Source organism: Syngnathus floridae, chromosome 4 (genome assembly GCF_059516105.1).
Source record: "Syngnathus floridae isolate MCC-2025c chromosome 4, RoL_Sflo_1.0, whole genome shotgun sequence".
Taxonomy (NCBI): Eukaryota; Metazoa; Chordata; class Actinopteri; order Syngnathiformes; family Syngnathidae; genus Syngnathus; species Syngnathus floridae.
In genome coordinates this window covers 14,150,930-14,175,089 of record NC_142416.1, presented here as the reverse complement: position 1 = coordinate 14,175,089, position 24,160 = coordinate 14,150,930, and the positions used below count along the sequence as shown (strand labels likewise).

Below are 24,160 nucleotides of genomic sequence, written 5' to 3'. Positions count from 1 at the left end.
ATGGTCATGATAATAATGCGGCATGTGACTAACTTTGATTGTTGTTGAGAAGCAGAAAATATCTACATGTACAATCTTAACGCTCGCCACCAAATGTGACAGTCATGTTGACCAACCATGTTAGTTGATGATGACCCACACTGGAAATTGGTTTGGCATCTCGCAACTTTTGGAACTTTGTGTTTATGATGATGGTCTCAGTTTGCCGAATCAACCCACTTTTGAAAAATTCCAGCAAATGCTGACGTTTGTGTGTCTTGATCATTTATTTTTAACTGTCAATAGCAATTAGGCCCCATTTCCATATGATTCTTTTCCTGGATTACAAAGTGAAAAAGAAATCATGGTTAAATCCAGCTTTGTAGTTTCCATTAATATCCTTGTTAATGAATTGAAAAGTACTTTGTGATTATGCCACATCCCCATATACTTTTTTTTCCTTTTAAGAATTTGAAAGTGAAACTTGAGCTTCACAAAGGTCTTCAAAAGGTTTTCAAAAGGCTTAAATTTAACTACTGTGTGAAAAATTCCTCTACCCTTGAGTAGGAGTTCCCTTTTGTTCTCATGGCCCATTCAAAGTAACCTTTTGCTTAACATACTGTCACTTAAGACGACTTGAGCTGGGAGTGATTTGAGTGACCTTTTTCGTCCACCCCAACTGTTTGCTGATGAGCTTAGATACCTGGCTGATGTCAACCTTGCACTTGGTCCTTTATGCCCGACCTTCAAACTTTGTTCAACCAAGGACATCGGGCAGATGAAATCTACTATACTTTTTGTTGAATTCCTTAACTCTCAGAGTTTCTTTTTTTGTGGTTTCGTTAATTGTGATTTGTGGTTGAAGTCATTTGTGTAATCAAATGCAGATAGGTTTGTGCAGTGCCTTGAAAATATCATTCTCATTTAAATGTTTTCACAATTTACAATCTTAAAATCACAAATTGACTGCCAATGATTTTGTGATCCAACAACACAAAGTAGCAATTAATTATAATGATGCACGGTTTTCAAAATTTTAGGCAGATACAAATGTTAAAAAAGTGTGGAGTGCATTTGAGATGTCAAATGCACCTTTTGATTCGAGGAGTAGATGGGAATGACCTAAATAAGTCATTAGCGTCTATGTACTGTATACATTTATAAAAAATTATGAGTGATTAGCATTCAATCTAACCTCATGTTAAAGGTCTCATGACATCCCAGCATTTTTTCTTTAATTACTTTCCACTATCCTCGGTGCATTTTTCCTGTGGTTGATGGATATATATATATTATTTTTCCATTCTTACACACCCACAATCACATTTCCGTATATACTTTGCATCCTCATAACCTTTTAGTAATGCAGCATTCCCAGCTTTCCATCAGTGCATTAGTACACTCTTTACTGATATGTTCTTATTATTAATTTAAGCACATGATGAATATCCAATCTTTTAAAAAGTCACCATGTTTCCTTTTTATTGCCACTGCAGGGAAAATGTGCATGTGCCAGAAATTCCTAGACTTAGAGAGGACGTTACGCTTCATCATTTTCTAACGTCAGAGTAAAAGTTTCCCTTGACCTTGACTTTGTTTTAGCCTTCCTCATAAAGTACAGTATTCTTGCAATACTTTCAACTGTAACGCTGACCATTCTCGAATCTTAGATAAATAGTATGAGGAGTAAGTTTAAGGCTACTTCCTCTTTCTTTGTGGCTGAGCTCTTTAACATGATAAGCTGGGATACGTGTAAGGCACGTAAACAATTTAGAAATGCTCCAAAATAATGCTAGATCTGAGGCAAGGGTTTGACAGATATTTATTTAAACAGGTACTTAGTATACTGAAATTTTACCCTAATATGACATACTGCACTGACTGAGCAATTCGCTGAGCTATGACAATGGAAATGTTTATTCTCTGTTTTACCTCATATGACCTTCCCATACAGGATTAATCGAACGAAAAGTGTGACTGCTAATATATTATATACACACTAAAATTGAATATTTTTGTTTAGGCCTTTTGGAGTTGTGTCAATAATGAAGAAATGGTATTGATATCAGACATATGGAGCACAAACCAATAAACACACACTTTATACAGACCAAATACATAAATTCAGACTTTTATCCCGATTAGAAACACTGACATCCTCAGTAGAGTTCCCTTTTGGTGTCTTTGTAATATCTCTGAGTCAGTGCTTATGCCTCTGGGGTATTTGGTCATCAGCCCATTTTTTGAAGAAAAACAGCTGTGCTCCAGGATGCAATCAAGCAATCTTTTAACCTCAATCTGACATTTAGAATCTTTGTGTTACATCTCTACTGTCTTTCACCATGAAAAAGAAATTATTTTGCCACTAAGGATGCGCTTATAAAAGACAGTCCCACATCCCAAAAGACAATTCCTGGCCCCATTATCGTCACAGAAAGCAATGATTGATGGCAATGTAATGACACATCAGACCAAACCTTTGTTGAGCAATTTGTACTAAGTTCTTAGACAAACCTAATGGCACAATTCCCCAAAAAGCTCTGCTCTGTAACAGTGATACAAACTAAGTGGTAATGAGATTCCTGTATTTTTTAAGATGTGACACAAAGTGCATTAAGCATACGAGATTTGCAAAATCACAGTGAAAGGGGAACATTTAACGTATTTATGTTATGCCAAATAGGATCTCTAATACAATACACAGTGAATCAGAAACCCTTAACTGTCATGAGCCTATGGGGGTTTAGTCATTTTACTTTAGATGCCCCATAATGTCCCTTTTATCTCTGAGTCATTTATTATCTTATTTTTTTAACATGAATAATGCAGTGACAACATCCATGTGTGTCAACGTGAAAATCATTGAGCTCGTCTTAGTTGACATAGTGATTAATGTTGGATTTATAATCTGAGGACACATTCATTTAATGAACATACTGAGGAAAAAAAAATACTATGACCTTGATTTCCTAGAAATACAGTGCTGGGAATAATATGTTTCAAATGAAACCTACTATTTGTAGATTGCATGGACATAGAGTCCAGTAGGTTTAGTTTCATCATCAGAGCCTTATGATGTTCTCCCCTCTGCAACCAACCAACCACTTTGGTTACCAATTTCCTGCCTCCAAATTCGGAGATTTTCTTCTTGCCATGAACATCGTTCAGCCAGAGGACAACCTTCCCCTAAAATTTCAGCGACCAACCTGGGCCTAGACTTGGTTTGCTGGTCCAATTTGTAACTTTATCGTCAAGCTCAGAGTATCTTAAGAGAAAACCACCAATGCCGGATTTGAAAAATTAAGTCGTGTACCTGGCTATTTCCCCTCACAGACAGGTTAAGTCGTTATCCTGAGTCTATTCTCAACTAAAACTGATTCTCTTGTTCTTGTCACATAGCGCTCTATTGATAACATTGTGGTTCGAATGTCTCGACGCGCTGTGAAAATGCTCACAAGGCATTTGAATGGAATCATGTGCTTCTCTAAGAGCACTTTGTTGAAATATTGTATATCTGTCGGACAGACAACCGCTACATGTCTGGTTAATAGCTGGCAATAGAAAGAAGAAAACTGCACCCAAAACATTTTTATGGCTTCATAGTTTAGTTATGAAGGTAGGTTTTGAAAAGAGAATGTAAGTACATTTAGTAATGAAGGATGTCTGTATTCATTTTTACGCTTAACAATACTTTGGCATTCAACAACAATCATTGTTGGGGGGTTGTTTTTAATTATTCATTTCTATAAATGTCAATTTATGTCAGATGTGAATTTTGCTATTCACAAGGCGGCCCCTCCTCCAAATTTAGTCATTTTATATTTTGTTCCTATGATATAGGTTAGTCTACTCTTGTATCTGTTATTTTAAAGCAATATTGGCCGGTCTAATGTTTGAAAATGGCTTGTCTCTTTGACATTGCAGTATTAATGTCTCAGCAAATATGCCATATGTTTGTTGATCTGAAAAGTCATGGTATTGGAAATGTGACATTTCTGCTCAATGCCAGCAGTAATGAAAAATGAAACTTAATGTAGTTCGGAAAAAAAAATGGCCTTACCATCTTGTTTTAATTGAGTCAAAATTAATACTTTTTCAATCGTGACTTGTATGTCTTTGCCCCAAAACATTAGAAAAACCCATCACAAAGTCATGACTTCATCGCTTACGCTGTTCATTTTGAGTCCCTGTGGTTTTGCTTCAGTCCTGTAGATTTATGTGTGTTTTATTGCTGTCAACTGTTAAACAATTCACAATGAAAAAGACATTTCAGCTCTCAGTTGACTGGAGTGCCAATAATAACAACATGCATTCATTATCAATTGTTTAATCCCATTGCTTACTCCTGCTTGTGGTGTAAGCTATAGCAAGTTGTAATATCAACAACAACAACAAAAACTATTCCATTCATTTTAAATTCCTTATATACTGGACTGCTAATGCACAAGTGAAATATATCTCAAAGGGCCTGCTCCACCACCTATCTCCATCTTCCCTGAAGAGAAAAGCCCCAGTTTGAGTGTTCACTCACATCATCAAAGGGCTTTTCTCTCTCATGTAATATTAACATGTGCTAAATAAGTGGCAAACAGCAGCAGCGGTGTTTACACAACATCGGCACCGACTTGCAAAGCCACATAGAGCGGCTTGCCTTTGTATTCAAAGCTCAGGATGCTCTGACACCCATGGGAAGTGACAAGATTATAGTGTAGGCTCACTGTTTTACAAGTTGTCTAATTTCGGCGCACTGCATGATGCAGACGATTTATTAAGCTATTTTATGTAACGCTATGCATTGTAATTAGTAGATAACTTTGTGGTTGCTCGAGGGGAAAAAGGGCAACAGCTAAAAAAAAAACTTAAAATACCATAACGATGACACTCATATTGCTGGAATATTGTGAATATTGTGGGGTTGTATAGCAATGGGTGGCTATTAAGGCCAGCATGGCCTTCCCTGCTATCCTCAATATAATCGTAAACACTGGAATAGACTCCCAACAGTCTGTTCACTTTAATTTGTTGCATTGCTTTTGGCTTTTTGGCTTTTGGCTTGGTGTATGTTAGATTTATTTTTCAGATTCGGCCTAAATGTGCTGGCATGTCAATTTAATTTTCCACCTCACTTTCAGAGCCAGTAATGTTGGCCTTAAACTAGATTAGGAATTGGAGTGATTCTTTAATTAATCCAATTTTCAAATTCGCGTTCTTTCAAATAAATTTTCAGACTTTTTATTTCTACTGAACTAAACCATTGCCCTTGCATGTAAATGACGATGTGGCCGCGACTTTCTGTCACCAAATTAGCAGGTGCATTGGGAGCGAAGCTGATTTGTGTGCAGTCTGACTCCAACCACGCAAGATTAGACTTGAAAATGAATTTGTGCCCGTTTTTGTGGCAGGTGCACGGGTGCTTGTCTACCAAAATAGCTCCCTACGTGCGACCAGGAAATTAGTAAAATTGTCGTCTGTTAGCAGTTAACTTTTTTTCCCTTGAATTAAAATCTGGTAATCAAAAGGCTTTTGAGGTGAAGTGGGCTGTCATCGCCAAATCAAATCTTCTGGATATTAGGCCCATTAATCACACAGTGCTTCATTTAGTCTTTTTTCTAGGTACAGCTCTGAAGTGTGTCTGCATTAGAGAACAAGCAAGAGAGACCGGGGCCTTCATTTAGGAAGAGTGAGAGAAAGATAGAAAATGCTTGGTGGTGCAGAAGAAAAGCAATCAATTCTCATTATGGAAAATAGATCATCCCTCCTAATTAGAGCCGCGGCTTTTTACCACCGTACAAATGCTGAATAACGCAAGCTAAGGATGTCAGGCGCTGCCCACTGCTGACTAATTAGGTGAGTGAAGGGGGAAAAAGATGGTTTTGTCCCAGATAGTTCATTACCGCTAAAGTGCAATGGTTTGAACCAGTTATATGAGCTCTTCATAAATCGTGGTGCTTTTCACAAGGTATGTCTACCTTGCATTTGGTAGAAAGTCAAATTTGTTGAATACTTTGCAGTACTTAAAATAGAGCACAAATAAACACAACCCAAAAAAACTGCAATACCAGATATATTTGACTGCCACCAAATACAATCGCTGCCCTTAAAACTATCAATGGTTAATATAATGGTTATGTTTTGGTAATGAAAAGTGTCTGCTTCTTTATATGCACCTACAGATTAGGTTAAAAAAGTATTTGTATTGTTCACAATACATGAAAAAAAATCATACTGTTCACAATACATGAAAAAAAAATCATATAAATGTTCCATATAGACAGAAAATAAAATAAATTGCTCTGCAGTGTTACAATATTGGCAGCAGTTAATATTTAATAGTTCTTACCACTTTCCTCATCTAATGGGAAATTCTAGTTTAAGATTGAATGAGCTTTTTGGGACCAAGTGGTATTCATCTCAATGTTCAATTCTAGTATAGTGAGGCATTTTTTTTAAAAATACAAAATAACTAAAAATAAATCTATCGAGGATGCTACTAAAATTTCTAACCATAAAGCCTTAGTAGCTATTTTAGCTAACTGAAACAATCTGTATTCATGCAAAAAAATAAGTAAATAAAATTACAAACCTATTCTGTACGTGGATGTTGAATAAGTACTTCTTGTTAACTACATTGCTTCAATATGTGTTCACTAGAATGTAGTGTAAAATGCAGTGCAATCCAGATGTAAATTATTATTCAGGGTTAATTTAATCCATATGCATTCACCCACCTGGTGTTATTGCTTGACTGGTAGCTACAGGGTTTTTTTTTTTCACACCTCATGGAAGGTAAATTGCTGTAGCTGTGGGGCATGTTAAACCAAGTTGTCATGAGATGTTTGCTGATCTGTGGTATAGTAATACAGTTTTTTCAAGGTACATTCCAGGTCATGTGTGTATGCTGTGATTCAGAAAGTGATTTACATTTACCACATTTTCTGCACTAACATCTAATTTGATGTGGCAAGAGAGAAATCTATTAGTTTGTTAGGCCCGCCTTTTTTTTTTTTTTTTTTACTAATTTGGTAACAAAAACATCATACTTGGCATTAAAGAAAATGCTTCAAATTGCTGCAGTGGGAGCGGACCCAGGGGGAAATGCATACAACTCTCGAATGTATAAAGCTGTATAAAATGCTATATGTGCTCCCGGCTGTGTTCATTGCACGTGCAAATGGATGCACTTAAATTTCATTTTTTCGTGCTCAATTGCGCAAACATGGATATGTAAACATTCGGCTCGGCTGTGGCTATTTCAAGTACACTACACTAATGGATCACATGTTCAAATCAACCAGCACTGAAGCTCATCAATCAACATCATTAAATATCAGAACATTGGAAGTGCATTTATACGCAAGGTTTCATTTGAAATTGCCTTTACAGAACACTTAACATTCCTCCATAAAGTGAGACATAATTCATCGGAATGTCATGAGTTACTTTTGTGTGCATGCAATCTGCCATAGCAGTTAGTTGCATGCATGTTTGCATATAACAAGCAAATCAGGCTCAAAGAAATCGATGTTTGAATGCGGAGGAGGAGGTCTTCATTTGTATCATGCTTACTGTAAGAGCAACACTCGATGCTCTGATGTTTGTTAATTGGTCGACGAAGCATTGTTAATTTGACCAGTTGAAATTGAATCTGTAAATGCCTTTGCAACTGTCTTTCTATTCTTACATTCTGTTAATTGTGCATTGCAATGAGATGAGGAGCCAACTGTTCCTTAGAGTTTATATTAATATGAAGTTACAAGTTACATAGGCTTGCTGGACATAATGACATCACTATTCCTATACATGCACAAACACTTCTGGGCATATCGCTTGAAGAACCCCACTTGCCTCCACATGATGCATGTACGTACATAGTATACATGTCACACATACTAACTTGCAAATGCTGTCATCATTTATTCTGACTCAAATCCACAAATGTTGAGCCAGCATTTGTTCTTAACAGCCAATTCGCATCTCAATTCAAGTCACCCCCGATTAGACATTTACTAAAGATGCCTCTTTTTTGCTCAATGTGTGGGATATTTCCACTCTTGACCCTATGCTGTTGTGGGCCAGCAGCTCTCCTATCTGACAGCCAACTTCTTGTGGCCATTTCCGTGGAGATTAGACTGAAGTGGACATCTCCAGTGAGACGGGGGCTAACAAACAGTCTTTGCTCCTGTGCCACATGTGACAAGTACACCACAGAGCAGTTACAATCCCTGCGGTGTCACAAAAAGAAGGAGATGTTTGTACTAGCTACTCTGCAAAGCTGAACTGAAGCATAGTCATTTGTCTCTGGCCCATTTTTAAGTCTACTGTATCTTGACTAGATGGGTTTGACTCACTGCAGAGCTCTAGTTTCATCTTTGAGCATTGAATCTCTTAAAATTAGTTTGTATGTAAAATTATCCATCCATCCATCCATCCATCCATCCATCCATCTTCTTCCACTTATCCGGGGTCGGGTCGCGGGGGCAGCAGCTTCAGGAGGGACTCCCAGACTTCCCTCTCCCCAGCCACTTCATCCAGCTCAAAATTATATCACTATAATTTTGTGTTCAGTTGAACGGTACAAACATAGAAGGTTGTTTTACAATTGAATTGTGTTCCTTACTTATGGTAGTTTGTAAGAATTCATTTGACCAAGATCGCTTAAAGGACTATTAAATTATTCCCAACCAATATAATTTTCTTGCATACGTGTTTAATGTTTAAACATACATCCTCATACTTTTTATGATGACACCAGCATTTTACGTCATATATTGATGATGTCATTCGCAAGGGATGCATGCCGAATCAAGCCAGTCATGCTATTTTTTGTGGCCCAAGATAGTTTTAGTTTTTCAATTATTGTTTCAAAATGCATTTCATGCAATGAGAAAAAAATCTGAGTTAAAATTATAACAAACAAATAAATAAATAAATATATATGTACGTACTAAAATTTTCATTTATTTATTTATTTAAACCTTATGTTGATGGTTTAAAAATAGATACAACTCGTTAAACTGGGAATACCATTTATTTGTATATACAAGGGCGAGGCAGCAATGCACACAATGCTGTCATCCTCCGAGCACAAAGCAAGTACACATGAAAATATTCTAAAATCGGCTGTATTGGTATTTTGCATTTTCATATTCACCCCATACCAAAAAAAACATTAATTTGGCTCATGTGGTTGATGGAGCAGGAAGAGAGCATTTTAGAGTCTTGTGGGCACCAAGTCGTGTCATCTTTGTCACACATGAACCATGCCACCCACCTTGTCTTGGGTCCTATGTTTCGTCTTTAATGTACCTTGGTTGCTGTTAATTATAGGTGCTGTCTGGCATTTTTATTACCATGGTGACAAGTCGAGCCGTACACTAACTCGTGCCTGTATCGTTCCACATATTTAAAAAAAAAATCATGGTTCAGATTGCTTAAACATGTTAAAAACAAAAATAGTTGGCAGATAATTGTGATGTGTTTGACAACACGTCAGTTGGAGATGATGTCTAGCATTCATGCTGTCCATTCGTCGCCTCACCAATCCCTTAACAACCAACCGGAAAAAAAAAAGTGTCCCGTTGCTAGAGTGAGAATATCTCTGCACAATTGAAGCATATTACCGCGATGTACATATGAAGTTTCGATGGCCAACTTGTCATGCAATTCACATGGGTTGTTGCAGCTCCCAGCTGTCTCATGTCATCAATGCTCGAGCTGTTTTTGGATGCCCAAGGCAAACAGTCAGAGCTCCTCTGCACCCTTGTCCTTAAATTATTTTGGATAAAATGTAATGCATATAAAGCAGATCTATTTTTCCTGCTTTTTAAATCTATTTCAGTGATCTTACATCTTAAGTTAGCCGACTAATCTTTACCACTAAACACTTTGAATGTCAATGTTTAGTATCATCTAAAAAATTTAAATCTGAGATAGTTTTTATATTTTCTCAGCTAGGTAAAGTCCTTCAAATTTTTCTTGAAGAATATTACTGAACAAAAGAAAAATGTCAATAATTTAACTCTAAATAGAAATAAAATTGTCAACATGTAATGTAAATCCAAGAAATATGTGCAACATGAAATATATTAAAAATCGTGTAAAAATTAAGGAGACGTCTAACAGGTCTGATGTGCCATTGCTTTACGCTGAGGTTCAGTAGTGAACATTTCATTACCCAGGTAAAATGAATGTATTATTTGGCTATAATTTTATGAAAATATATTTCACATTAAGTTAAATAGTCCTTTTTAATTTGGGTTGACAGATTGCACACACTTGACGGAATAGAAACACTAAATTTTGGTTTGCTGCTGGTAGATAATTTAGCTATTTAGTCATTGCATAAATGTGAGGATGACTCATGGATATTGACTATTTTATTTGAAAGTAATCTCCAAACAAGGATTTATTTTCATCATTAAAATGACTCAATACATGGTGGAATATGTTCACAATCATGCTCATACTCTGCACCTCACTTAAGATGTCAAAATCGTTTTGGCGCTGGGTGTTTATTTTCCTGTAGGAGATGGTCCAAATTGGTTTAAGTATTTGAAGTTGCCGACCTCCAGTCTAAGCAATATTTTTATAGCCTATTTGTACCCAATTTGTTTTCTTAGCTAAACTGGCATAAATACTCTGCTAAATTGCTAGGATTTAGGCCATAAAATTACACTTTGAAATGTGAACATCTGCTCCCTTTGTTTTTGTTCTTTTTCTGTTGGGTAGTTATATAAAGGCACATTTCTTCCAATTATTTTTCTAACTATGTTGTGATTATTTTTTTAGTCATTGTATACTTAAATATCTGCTTGCCGGTATTTATTTCAAAATCATTCATTGATTGCGTTGTTGCTAAATCCATTTAGGGGAGCATTCTTGTAGTTTTCTCTAATTGCGATGGAGCCTGAGATGAAGATAATTTTACACAAATTGTTATGAATGAAACTCTTTCATAAAATGACTTTTTAACAGCTCACAGTATCTCATCATTATTTTGCATTTCTGCACTGTCACTTGCAAATGTGGTGGGTGACTTGCTTCAGTAACTATGGAAACCATTGCAGTTGTTACAGTCTCTTAAATTTGTCATCCATTGCTGTCATCGTGCCTGAATGCATAGTTTCATGCTAAGTGAAAAGTGGAGTCAATGGAGACAAGCGAGGCCCGCTAAGCTGCTCTTAGTCACAGTGCATTGTCATTTGATTAATGGGGTAGAAGAAGCCATCCACTCTCTTACCAGGGGGGGTCTTATCTTCATATCTCAATCATGTTGCTTGAGTGTTTTGCGCTAGGACTCCCAACTGATGCATCATACTACGTTATACACGTGACATATACATTTATTAAAAAAAAATGTTTAGCGGCGTTCGCCGTCCATTGTTCTTTGGTTTAACACATCAAATATTCTTATTTTTAAAAGCAACTCAGCTTGAGGGAGGAAGCAGATATGATCCTCAGTATGGCTTAAAGATAATGAAGAGTGAGTTCAAACCAGTACTTTGACTTACTAAGTTATTAGTGAAGAACATACTGGCTCTCAGAAGGCACATGGTCATCTTGACAAGTCACGATGACCTCTCGACGCTTACTAGTGAAACACTCTCATGAACACTACTGAAATGCTCTCATGGTGCTCTCAATATTGGCTTTTTCATCCTCACACACTATTCTGAAATGTGCTCTCAGACGCAACTAAAAATCTTTTCACATGGCAAACAGAATTTAATTCCATCTGAAATCACGTGGCAATCAAATGACTAAAGTTCCTTATATCCTTTGGCTATCTTGCCAACAAACACCATAGAAAGCTGTCGGAAGCCTGAGCTATGGTAGCCCGTAATGGTTAAACAAATATGGCACAATGAATTTTGCAGGCTCTTCTCACCTTAAACTTTGATTTCAAATAGAGGGTCGTTAAATCGTGTAAGCTGGTGAGTTTGAAACCCCCAGTCTAAACTGTCTGCAAGTGTGGTTGTGACTATTTACTTAACTAGCGACCAGTCCAGTCCACACCTCCCTTCTCCCCAAATTGATAAACCTTTAATCCAGAAGAACATGTATTCATGGCTATGATCGAAAATATGTAGTGTATTTGTGATTACATTTAAATCCATGTTATTAACTTTCCCATAGTCATTAAGGTTTCATTATGCTATAAGTTTTAAATTTGCTATTACTGTGCCGTAAAAGTAAAGAGCCTCGCAGATGTTCTTGTGATGAAGCATATAAATTCTTAGTCAAAACACCACAATTCTGCGTGGAAGTATGCTTATGCTCCATTGAGTTAATTCTGATATTAGGAATGGCTTGTAAAGTGCAAATATGGAAGACAGACATTGCACAACGAGGAGAGAACTGCATAGACTGCAAGTTTCCAGATTTTAATTGCTTCACTATTTCCAAACACTTACTGCGATCTTTTGTTTTGTTTGGGTGGCAAAGATTTCTGGACGGGCTCCTTGGTGCCATGAAGAACCATTTAGTACAAATACCATGGCTGAGCCTGTCACTTGCTTAACCAATTTTGTTATTGCTATGATTATGATCTTTTTATTTTGTCCATTATGTCAATTATCTGCCGAGTAGTTTTTTTTTTTTTCTTTCAGATAACAAGGGAGTGTTTGTTTTATAGTGCGTATGCATGTTGCATGACAGCAATAAAAAAAAAAGAAATTCAGTCCCCGAAGTTCAGGTATCACTGTCTTCAGTTCTCACGTAAAAGACAATGATGACATGCGGTCTGAAACTTTACCGTTAAAGGCTTTAGAATATTGTCAGTTCAAAATGTAGCTTGATATCATGCTTACACTTGGTACTTCATTAAAAACGGGCCTAAAAAAGTGTTTTGAAATTGAGTCATTGCAAAGCTTTGATTGTTTCAATCAAGTTCCCACACTATGAAGTATATTGGTCACTGTTATCTTATTCATGTTTTATATATTTGTGGAGCCTAGCATTGAGTAAATTAGGTTGTTGATTTTACGTTTGTTTTAAAAATAAAAATGGTTCCAATACTTTTGATGGGTTTATGGTGTATTTGAGGTTTTTTTTTTATTAATATTTAGAAATGTTGTCACTGTATAATACCACTAACAGTGATAATTCAGGTCATGATCACAAAAATATTTATATGTTCAGTCTAAAATCACTCATGTGATAGTAGTAGTAATAGTTTTTACAATATCACTGGGACAGTCACTCTCTTATCGATCAGTTTTTGTTTAATACATTGACCCATATTAGGTTAAATTATTAGTCTGATAATTAAGAAGGAAAAAAAATGCAAACTTTGTAAACTATGATGCAGAAATGGATTCAGCCATCATATCACTTCTGTTCAGACTGGATACTATAAATAATAGTTATCTGACACTTTATCAGTCCTCGTAGTCATTAATATGAAAAATATGATCAGCATCACGATTATAAACGTAGCTTGGTGTCAGTATAGGTTGAACAGAAGGCCTCCTTTTGAATATCCAATTACCCAGTGCAGTAACAACACTCCTGGGATGGCAGCTGTGAAACTGCCCTGATCACGACTCCTACAGCCTGCCTTCTGTTTTATATGTGTTATGGAAATAGCCTTAAATGCTGCAGGCTGCGTTCCGGCTGCTCGTAAGGCAGAAGCATTAAGGCCACTGTTTCCGATAGAGGCGGCGTGTTTTAATGAGTTCTTCATACAAAACAGCTTTTTCAAGGTGGAAAGTGAAGATTGAAAGTCTTATTTACTGTGGAAATGTTCAAGCATTCCTCCCTAAGGAGCAATGCTTCTTAGAGTCTTCCAACTCCTACTGTTTTATGCTAGTATCAATTCCATATTTGTAATATACATTTTATATAGTGCATCATCACCACATTGGAAGGCACCTGAAAAAGATTTGTTGTTCCGATGCCTAAAATCGCAACAACATATTTCAACTCAGCTTGTTTGTGGACCGTCTGATGGGATACATATTTAATGTTGTTGTGTTTCTTTATTTTTTTTTCCTAAGGATAGGCACACTAATCAAGCGCTTAAATAATTCATTACTATATAGCAAGTTGATTGTGTGCAATAAGTGCTGATCAATCTTGTCGTGAACAGTCAAGGAAGAATTGAGTACACGTGTTGATGTGACCACAATAGGCACTCTTAAGTTAGTCCCATGTGCTATAAATTCTACAGAAAAATCAACCTTCAAAAGATCTTAAATTATTCTGCTCATTGCTCATCATTTGCCATGTGCTAACAAAAAAAAAAACATAACTTGTTTGTTCCCCTGTAGTTGATAAAGAAAACGGAGCCAAATGTCCATCACATATTTCAAAGCAACACCTACATTTTGCTGAGTCACACCTTTCGAAATGTTGACGTAAAACAAGTTTCTAGCCCATTTTATGATTGCTCGAAGTGTGTATTTCATAGAAAGATGTTACATAAAACATTTCTTGGTCTGCTATTATTTTTTATTGTTTTGTGTTTCAACATTTTTTTTATCTCTTTGCATTTGAATTTTCGGAGAAGAGGCTGCACGAAATGAACTGCCCCGCAGCATTATGTGGTATATATTTTATTTATATTGAAGTATGTGATTGGCCGGCATACCCCACCTCTAGTCCAGTGACAGCTGGGATAAGTTCCAGCCCGCCCTGGTTACAATAAGCCATTGAAAAAAAAATTATGTATGGATATTCAGTAAAATAATATAAATCAAAATTAGCTGCATTAGCTACAAATCAAAACATTAGCTGTACGTTAGCTGCTCATATTATTGACAGAAAGTTTATTTCAAATGATAATTAAAGGACGGCTATTTCATGTTGCAGACAGTCTTACACTTTTAGGTCAATGGACTTTCAGCGCTTCAACCTACATGATCTCCAAAAAAAAAAAAAAAAAAAAAACTCTCCACTAATGTTCCATAATTTCTGGACTGTAAATGACACTAAATTATAAATGACGCACCAACTAAAATTAGGGGAATTTCTGTTTTGTTCATATATAAGCCACACTGGACTGTAAACAGGTGTTTAATGTTTAATTTCCACATAGAGGAGAATATGCACAAATCATACATCATCAAGAATCATGAAAAATCCATAGGTAAACCACACTGGACTATAAACCACAGGGTTCAAAGTGTGGTTATAGTCTGGAAAATATGGTATATTCATTGTGGCTGTGATTTTTTTTTTACTGACAAATACAAACTTTGTTAAACAACAATCTGTAATCACGTTTACAAATCAAGAATCGTGTTTTTGTGCTCCCTGAACTGTGATCTTGGCATTTTATCCACCGTGTTTCACATGTTGATGTAAAATGAACATTTATTGACTTACATAAATAGTCTGTGTTTCAAAAAGTAATTCCCACTGCTCATTTGATTTAATTTCATCTTCCCTCTACACAACCCCCACTTTAAAGGTTAGGCATTAAGGTCTGACAACTGCTGACCTTTCCCACCGCATGCATCTATTATGCGGCGGGACTAATCATGCTTTTCTTCGGCATCAGATTGATGTGAGAAGGCAGAAGGATGTGACGTGGAGAAATGTCAAGGTCTTGCTGTTTTCACAGTTTGTAGGAGATTTGGCATGGTCCCATACACGTTGGATCAACTCGAAAAAGTTGGAGACTGTATCACTATTATCATGTGAAGCAAGACAATTATTTAGGTACATTTGCATTTTAAAAAACTGTTTGAAAAAATAAGCAAACATGGAAATATATTGATCTGATTATCAATAAATAGTCATTGTAGTTTCTGGCAGTGTTCCCCAATACTTCTTTCAGCCCAAGCATTTATTTTGTCTGTCACTGTATGTCACTAGCATAGATAGATGAACAATGGTACGATATTTGTACCAGTTATACATGCACTAACTAAAAAATAATTTCCTGATCTCTCACAGCACATTTACGTATGTGCCAGGAGAAAAGGAGTTGAAAATCACTGGTCAACAGTATCAACTTAAAAACTATATCCTCAACTTTTCCTCATATAGAGGGTATTCAGTCACAAGGAATAATTCCATGCTACAAGTAGCACCACCACAAGGTTAAGTGAAATCCCAGTTGATAATATGTGCTGGATAGTGAAGTAGAGTGTGACTGAGATGAGTGACAGGTCATGGGCCACTGAGACCAAACTTTCTGACACTTTTTGGCATTTTTCTCTGGAATACCTTGATCACCCCCCGTAATTTACTATTTGGGGCGCACTAATGCAGTACTGGTAATGCTGTTTAAGGTGGTGAAATGCATGATTGTGCTAGCTATCATTTATTGTCATTGATGCTCTTTTTCTTAGTATTTTTCTAGTATTGTGAGGCTGACCAATTTTTTTAGAAAATAATATATTTGTGTTTTTTTATTTCACGACACAAAAGTGATTATGATTTCATGATTTATCGTCTTCTTCAAAGTCCTTTTTAATGTATTTTTCAGCAAGCAAGCAAGTTATTCATCTTTATTACAACAAAGTCAGATATATTATACATTATAGGATATTAAAAGCCCTGTGATTGGCTGGTGACCAGTTCAGGATGTAGCCTGCTGCCCAAAAGACTACTGGGATAGGCTCCAGGATGCCCACGACCTTCATGAGGATAAAGCAGTTCAGAAAATGGATGGATGGACATTAAGATACATGAGACGTAGATAAAAGTCACCTTTTACTTTACATGCGCCGCACACATCAGACAGCTGTGGTGTGTTCATTTTCCAATTTCAGCCCATAAGTAATGAACAGAACCAAGAATTTTTTGACCGTTCCAGATGGATGGATGTATGATGGACGGACGGACAGGTAGCCGGGTGGGCGAGTGGATCAACGGGTAGACGGACAGATAGACACATAGATAGATTTTTGTTTGTCTCCAAACACATGGAGATGGATGGATAGTTTGCTGGCTAAACAATTTTAATCGTTTTAATTATTTAATGTTATTTATGTCAAACATAGCTGTGCTATTTGAAAAATGGTTAGCTCCATTTTGGTTTGAGTAACCGTTGAAGTGAAAATGGAGAAGAGGTGAATTGCTGTCTGAGCCCTTTGCTGTGAATGCCTCAGTGTAAATTGATGGCGGTCAGTATGTGACAAGAGGCATCAAGTTTGATGTTGAAGCACATGAGGACAGTAAAGTGTGAGTCTGCACCGAACTGGGTGCATTTCTGATCATTTGGGCCAAGAGTGTTTTAGATGCCAACAGATTTCAACTGTTGCATAATGCAAGGGGTTGAACGTTTCCAATTTTACCTCTTTGCAACCCATTTGAATAGTCGTAGCAGTTGGACTGGAGGACTGTACATACAGATTAAACGAAACAACCCACAGGTCCATTTTCATAATTGTGTTTTTGTGCCAAGCCCAACTGCTTGGCTAGCACTCATACGGAGGGCAGGATAGAAGGAGACGAAGCAAAGAGAAATCAATAGCTTCTTCAAGGAGGCGGGGTGTCTTAAAAAAAAGTCAGTCTACCTCCTGTGGTTGCACTATAGCGTCAAAAAAAGGAGACGGTGTTGAGTAAGCTTAAAGCACTGTACTTGTGCTACCTTAGAGACGCCGTGTTCTTTTCTCTTTATAGGGGGGCACAAGAGCCAGCCCCATTCCCTGTGGTGCCTGTCCATGCGCACACGCACACACACACAATCAGTATAAACCTACATTCATTTTCTACAGCGGACTTTATGATTTGTTTATACTACATTCAATTACCTCCCAGTGTCCCCTTCTGAGCTTGATAAAAATTTATACCGTGGTTGTTATTATTGTCAATGAGGCCACCCTCTCCTCCTATGGCCATCTTCATTAAGACATCCCAATTTTGAAGCCTGGGGAGAAAGTTACTTGAAGAATCATGGCTCCTTGACATTTAGTACTACAGAGGGGGTCAATAACCAAAGACGTAATACTGCAATATGATTGCTAGCTTTATCTTTTGTTATGGATCAGGTGGCTCCAGTCTTCTTTCTGCTGCAGTGCGTCTGTGGGCCGGTTATCGTGCTCATCTGAACTGTGTCGTCATCCGCCCCCACTTGTTATCTCATGCACAATTCTAATGTCTTCTCACTAGCATTACTGGTTTACCTCCCTCCACTGTCTGCAGCAAAATTATCATATTTCTAAGTGAACCAGTCGCATTTTTACAGCCAGAACATTCAACTCGTAGCCACGAATCCAGACGAAAGAACACTGTCAGGATTCCATGCAAACTCGACCATGGGTGACAGTGATCAAGATTATATTTTGTCAGTTTTTAACCAGCTGTGATTTTAAATTACCCCATATACTAAATCCTAGGAGCATTAAAGATTTTACTTGTTGATAAATTATTTTTGTCAGCATTTTAAGGAACATATTCTGACGGTAAATTCTGATTTAAATTCGTTCATGATCATTTTTCATTATTAGTTATTTGATATTGCTACACTCCAGTGAGTCTTAATTTAAGTGACTGAAAACCATATTTTGTATTCCATCAGCAATATCCACTGTTATTATTTGTTCAATTCAAGTTTGAAAAAAATGAAATTCTCACTTCAACAAGTAGTTTTGAACACTTTCCTGTGAATAGGTATTGTTTTCTTTACATTACCAATTATGGTAACAATTTTGGTATCTTAATCTATCATATTTTTTGTATACTTTTCTATATACTTTAAAGTTTTATTTTGCACTGTTGGGCCGCTCTAATCTCGTGATACTATGTATAATGACAATAAAAGGCTTTCTATTCCTGATTAAGTATCATAAAAGCTTGACTTACAAATTATTTTAAGAATATCTGAGCAACACATCAATATCAGTGGTTTATGTATCTGCATGCATGTTTGTGTCTGTGTGCAAGTCTGTAGGCATGAGGCAGACAAATCAACTGCGTATAGGATAGAGCCTCTATCAGCTACTTGTCAGTGAGCTTGTCATTTAAAGTAAAAATGAACAGTTGAGTTATGCAGGAACAGAATTTGCCTTGCATGCAAGCACGGTAAGGAAAGTGGTAAAAAAATGAGACAGAGCAATCATCTGCAATAGTTGGCAATCAAACGACCTTTCCCCTAAGTTCATATTGTCATGCTCTGTCTATGCCTTGCAATCAAATGAAGAGAGTAGCCTGATTTTTTTTTTTCTTCTTCCAGTATTCTTGTATAAATTTTGTGTTAAAAATGCCTGTATTGATTTTACCTCTTTGTTTTTTGTGTACACCTACTCCAAACTATTAAAAAACTCGATAAAAATCATTCTTTGGAACTACCCATGGTATCCTATATCATAACAAACAAGCTCGAAACACTAGTCTTGCATTATAAACCCCACGGGTGTTTTTTTTTTTTTTTTTTTTTTTTTTTTTATATGCATCTGGTGGCCAGCCTTCCCATGGCAATGTATATGTATGCACTTAATAGGCATTGATTTTCCAAGGCATTGTTCTTCCAAGGCATTGTTCCTAGTAAATAACAGTGGGTCACCAACCCTTACTGTTTCATTTCCCCCGTCGCCTCAACTACTTTGACATGGGGCGTTACCAAATGCCTCGCACCTTACCTTTGCCCCCTCCAGGTCATGCAATGTATGTTGAGACATGTGGTAGACTGCAAGGAGCTGTCAACTGCGCGACAAAGCAAGTAGAAGTACCCCTGTGTGCAGGGCTGATTGTTTTCCATTCTGCATGCTGTATTCCCCTGATACCTGTGCCATCCTGCTCAAATGTTGACGGATTTATTTCGTATACAGTGTATGTATGTGCATGTGTCTTGTTTAATTCAATTTTGTTGGTGCCAATGTCTGAATAAGCATCAAAAGAGAGCTCATGTTTATTTAAATCTCAAAACAACTGCACTGAGAACATCCATGAAAATCGAAACTTGGCGTAATGGCATGATAGGACTATGTTACTTGAGCAATGCTGTAGAATTTTTATTACTTTTATTATTTTATATACCACAAGGAGAACTTGGGGATCTTAATGAATTTAATTAGTTAGCAGCGGGTCTTTTTTAGGCTCACATTCAAATTTTATTTGGAACGATTTGGGGACTAATGACCAAAAATAGTACGGTATGTCTTTCTTCAATGTTGATAAAGCTATGAGCTTCCCCTCCTGACATCATTTCAAAATAATTCAAAAGGTGTTCAACAGTTTGCAATTCAATTTCTTTTTCATGTGCACAATTTGATGGCCATGGAAAAAGCCTTCACCAAATCATAACTTTTCATCTTGGATCCAATTTTTTCCGTGTATTGTCACTTGAATGAGCGGTTCAATCTCTGTGAGGTAGGTATGTGGCGAGTGTGCATTCATCTACTTGAGGCAGGCGGGCTCCTTTATTTGAATGATAGGCTATGAAGAGTGTATGGGAATAGTTAGCCAGCTAATGAGCACTGAAGAATCTGTTCAGCTGTATGGTCAATGAAGTCAATCTTCGGCAGTGTACTAACGTTCTGTCGTTAGTCTGTCGGCTTTTCACTCACTTGTAATGCACATCAACAAACAAATCATGTCAGGAAACTTCAGCCTCGGAGGGACCGCTCCCCATCTTTCTAGCTGGTTTAGCTATAGAATCCAACTGGTGTAGTGTTTGATAAAATAATATGTAATATAATATATGATATGATATGATATGATAAGCATCTCCAGTCCTCAAAAAAGCCAGAATTTAACACATAGCCTTTTAAATGTTGCATCTTTCAGATTGGAGAAACTAGAAATGGATCATGTTTCACTTGTCAGTCTAAGGGAGTACCACAGAGAGTACTTTTAATCACATTTGCCTAGAGGAAACATTTTGCCCTTTCTCATTTATACTCAGTGTTTTTAATTTTGCATCTCAAGTGTCCCTGGACAATCAATGCTGGCACTGCTGCTACATGCTGGGAAATTTACAATTTCTGAAAGCAAAGCTTAGACGCTTTTGGGTGTGTGCAAGATGATTAGATCCTCACTGATTGTGTTGATGTGTCAGGACTCAGGAGGTGTGAATAATCAATTAAGTTAACGCTTCTATGCTTCATGCCTGAATCAGGTGATCACGAAATATATTTGATAAATATGGCTTGTACAAAATGGGGCTACTGGGCTAACAATTCTAACATTCATTCATTCAAACTCATGAGGGCAGCAGTTTACTCTGTATGAGTATGTAGCCGTCCACCTCCATCGTATCAACAACTGAAAGTAAGTTCAACTTGTCAGGCTTCAATGCTGCTAGCTAAGGCAAACAATACTGAGTGCAGATCTGCAAACCTTTTGGATTTGATGGTGTGTTTTACCCCTTTGCAACCAGACTGCAAATGAATGTTTTTCCTACGGAGACAATTCTGGTTACCGCAGTGATTTAAAACTTCAGTGGTTACTCTTTTTTCACAAGTCAAGGAGTGTTTTCCATAACCCTTTTGAATAGCGGACATTTTTATGAGGTTTATAGATAAAAACAGGAACCTTCAGTTTGTGCATTTTAATATCCTTTTCTGTCTCTAATGTTCAAAAAAGCTCAATGATTCATCCACAGATCTTTGATCTACATGGAAGCTGCCACTTAGTACATGCAGTAGAATGGAAATAAAGGCCGACAGCTCAAACATTGTTTGATTTATTACCCACCTTCTTGTGCTCTTTGACGCAAGCATTTCAATCAATTTCCAGTTACTCTGCTCCATTTAGGTGATTTAGATAGCATGGCAAAAGAATGCCCATCCTTTCAAATGCAGTGGAGGCCTTCATCAAATTAGAATTGAAGAGATTATTCAAGGCCGAGCGAAATGACAAAATCAATAGTTCAACACTAAAATGAAGAATGGGCATTCGGAGGGGATCACTCCCTTGACTGCCCCTTCTTCATCCATCTCACCTACTCAACTGCTTTGAGCTCCTAACACAGGAATAAACAATAAACAAATAATCACAAACCAAAAGCACTTTCTTAGTTAATTGCAATTAGAAGTTTGGCTGATATTGCAGTTTTGGACCTTTTCCAGCTCTGTGTGTTGGTTAAGAGGCTGGCTGTGGGAGAGGGTCTATTGGGCTTCTTTCCAGCCTCCACAAAGCTCTTTGCCTCTCACACGGAACTATGTAGAAAAAAAAGTGCAAGGATGACACTGGGTCTTATGGCAATGAGACTGTGAATCTGACAAATGCTTAAAATATGATGCACCTTTTGTATTTTTTGACTCCTCACAGTGCAGCAATGGGAACTATTTGACTTTTTTTTTTCTGTGCAAGAAAATATATGCCCAAATGCAAAACATCCCGTGAAATTGCTTTTCTTAAATGTATTTAACCATTCACATTCGTGTGAAAAGCGAAGCCTTCCTTCGTCTCTCTTCCTCACCCACACACACACACTTTAAACACATTCGCGCGCGCGAGCATAAAAGGATGGCAATCCATCAATGCGCTCATTGCTGTCATGAGGAAAGAGACAGAGCTCTAAGCCAGAGTCGTCTAACACAAATTTGATTTCGTTCAATTTGCCTCAAACGGCGACATGTGAGCACTAGCAGCGCTAATATGGACTGGCACCTCTGCTGCTAACAGCGGTGTTTGGCTCTCTTTCAAACACTGGCCACATTGGCACCTCGGGTTTTGGTTGCATTATACAGTTGTGTGTGATGAAAGTGATGAAAGTGAACAAAGACTGATACTGTGTCTTTATATTTTGACTTTGCTTGCTCATAATGAATATGCAAGTGATGTAAAAGTTTATTATTGCAGGTTTTAAACTCTGCTTTATGCCCAAAACAACAAAATATCACATAATGCAGAGGGAAATGGGTATCACCCTGCCTGACCTGCAGTTAAATGGACTGCAATGAGCTGCGTCTGGAATTCAAATTTTCCCAGCCATAAAGTGCCTTGTTACACCACCAAGTGATTCCAATGCCTCAATAGTGGTCATACATCACAAGCGCGTTAGAAATGTCAGCTTATCAAGCTCACAATTCTTTATCAGTGTTTGTGAAATTGATGATTTGAACTTGAAATAAATCATATTATCTTGCTAGAACTGAAGGCTTTCCTCCATCTGGCCCACATCTCCCAGCTTTTCCTGTACTTGATGACTGTTGGCATACTGTATGCTTCCCGTGGTAATGCTATTGACATTTATCTGTGCATGTCATGTAGATATTACTTTAGTGGGACTCAGCATTTGTTACGTCCATTTTCCTTGCACAGTATGACACTACCCCCTGTCCTCAGACTACAAAACAGAATAATGAACACACTGAGCTTGTGCCATATTGAATTACCTTTGGTCGTCTGCACATCAAGAACAAAGGCAGAACAAATTTACAAAGCTAATTGAAATATCACAAGGCAGAACAGTGTGGAAGGTGTTCTGGGTGCAAATCTTGACTCAGGCCTTCAAATGTATGGAATGTGCATATCCCCCCTCCCTTGCAATTCTTCCTCTCTAATTGCAAAAACATTGTGGGTTAAGTGATGACTACTAAATTGTTCATTTGTGTGATTGTGCGAGTTGCCATTTTATGCAATGTGACTGCCTGGCAAGGAGAACCCCGAGTAAACGCGCGGACGGATGAAATATCACTGATGTCTTTTTCTGTTTTGTTTGTCTTTCATTATTCAGGTGGCCAACTTGGCTTGCTCCATCTCTAATAATGAAGAGGGTGTCAAGCTGGTTCGAATGGCTGCAACCCAAATTGATAGCCTTTGCCCACAGGTGAGTTCTTTCACCGTGTTGTAAAATATTCGCACAAGCCCAGTGTTGAGTGCTTATGTCTAAAAGGCATTTAAAAGCATACCTTTTTTTTAACAAATAGAATGGAGCTGAGACTTAAAGAATCTAGGTTGGCAGAATGGTGGAGCCATCCATCAATAACGCGTAGGAGGATTTTATAGTGCTGTTTCTCAGGATGTAAGCACCGGTGGAAGTTAAAATCAATACATTGTTTCCAGGGTTAACAGTGGGCCTTTTTAAGAGAGGACCCAACTTTGTGAGAAATAAATAAGAAAATGAGGTTTGAAAATCATATTGACTGTCTGATGCACAAAATGTATCTCAATGTACAAAAGAAAAACTACACATTTAACTTTGGAAATACTAAACCAGACATTGAACTTTGTGATTGAAGATCAATGCGAGATCATTCATGTGAAATCAAAATGAATGCGAGATCAAGAAAAACAGATTTGTACATTTTTTGAAAAGGCATTCATAATGACTCCCAGTGAT

The 24,160-nt window shown here is 37.3% G+C and overlaps 1 protein-coding gene across 4 annotated transcripts in view; it reads left to right on the top strand.

Moving 5' to 3' along the window:
- Positions 1-24,160, top strand: part of ctnna2 (catenin (cadherin-associated protein), alpha 2) — a 186,107-nt gene that overhangs the window by 132,819 nt on the left and 29,128 nt on the right. For all 4 annotated transcript variants that reach the window (XM_088373553.1, XM_088373555.1, XM_088373554.1 and 1 more), the window contains one exon: positions 23,555-23,647. In XM_088373553.1, the coding sequence (XP_088229679.1) occupies positions 23,555-23,647 (93 nt within the window). The remainder of the gene's footprint in view (positions 1-23,554; positions 23,648-24,160) is intronic.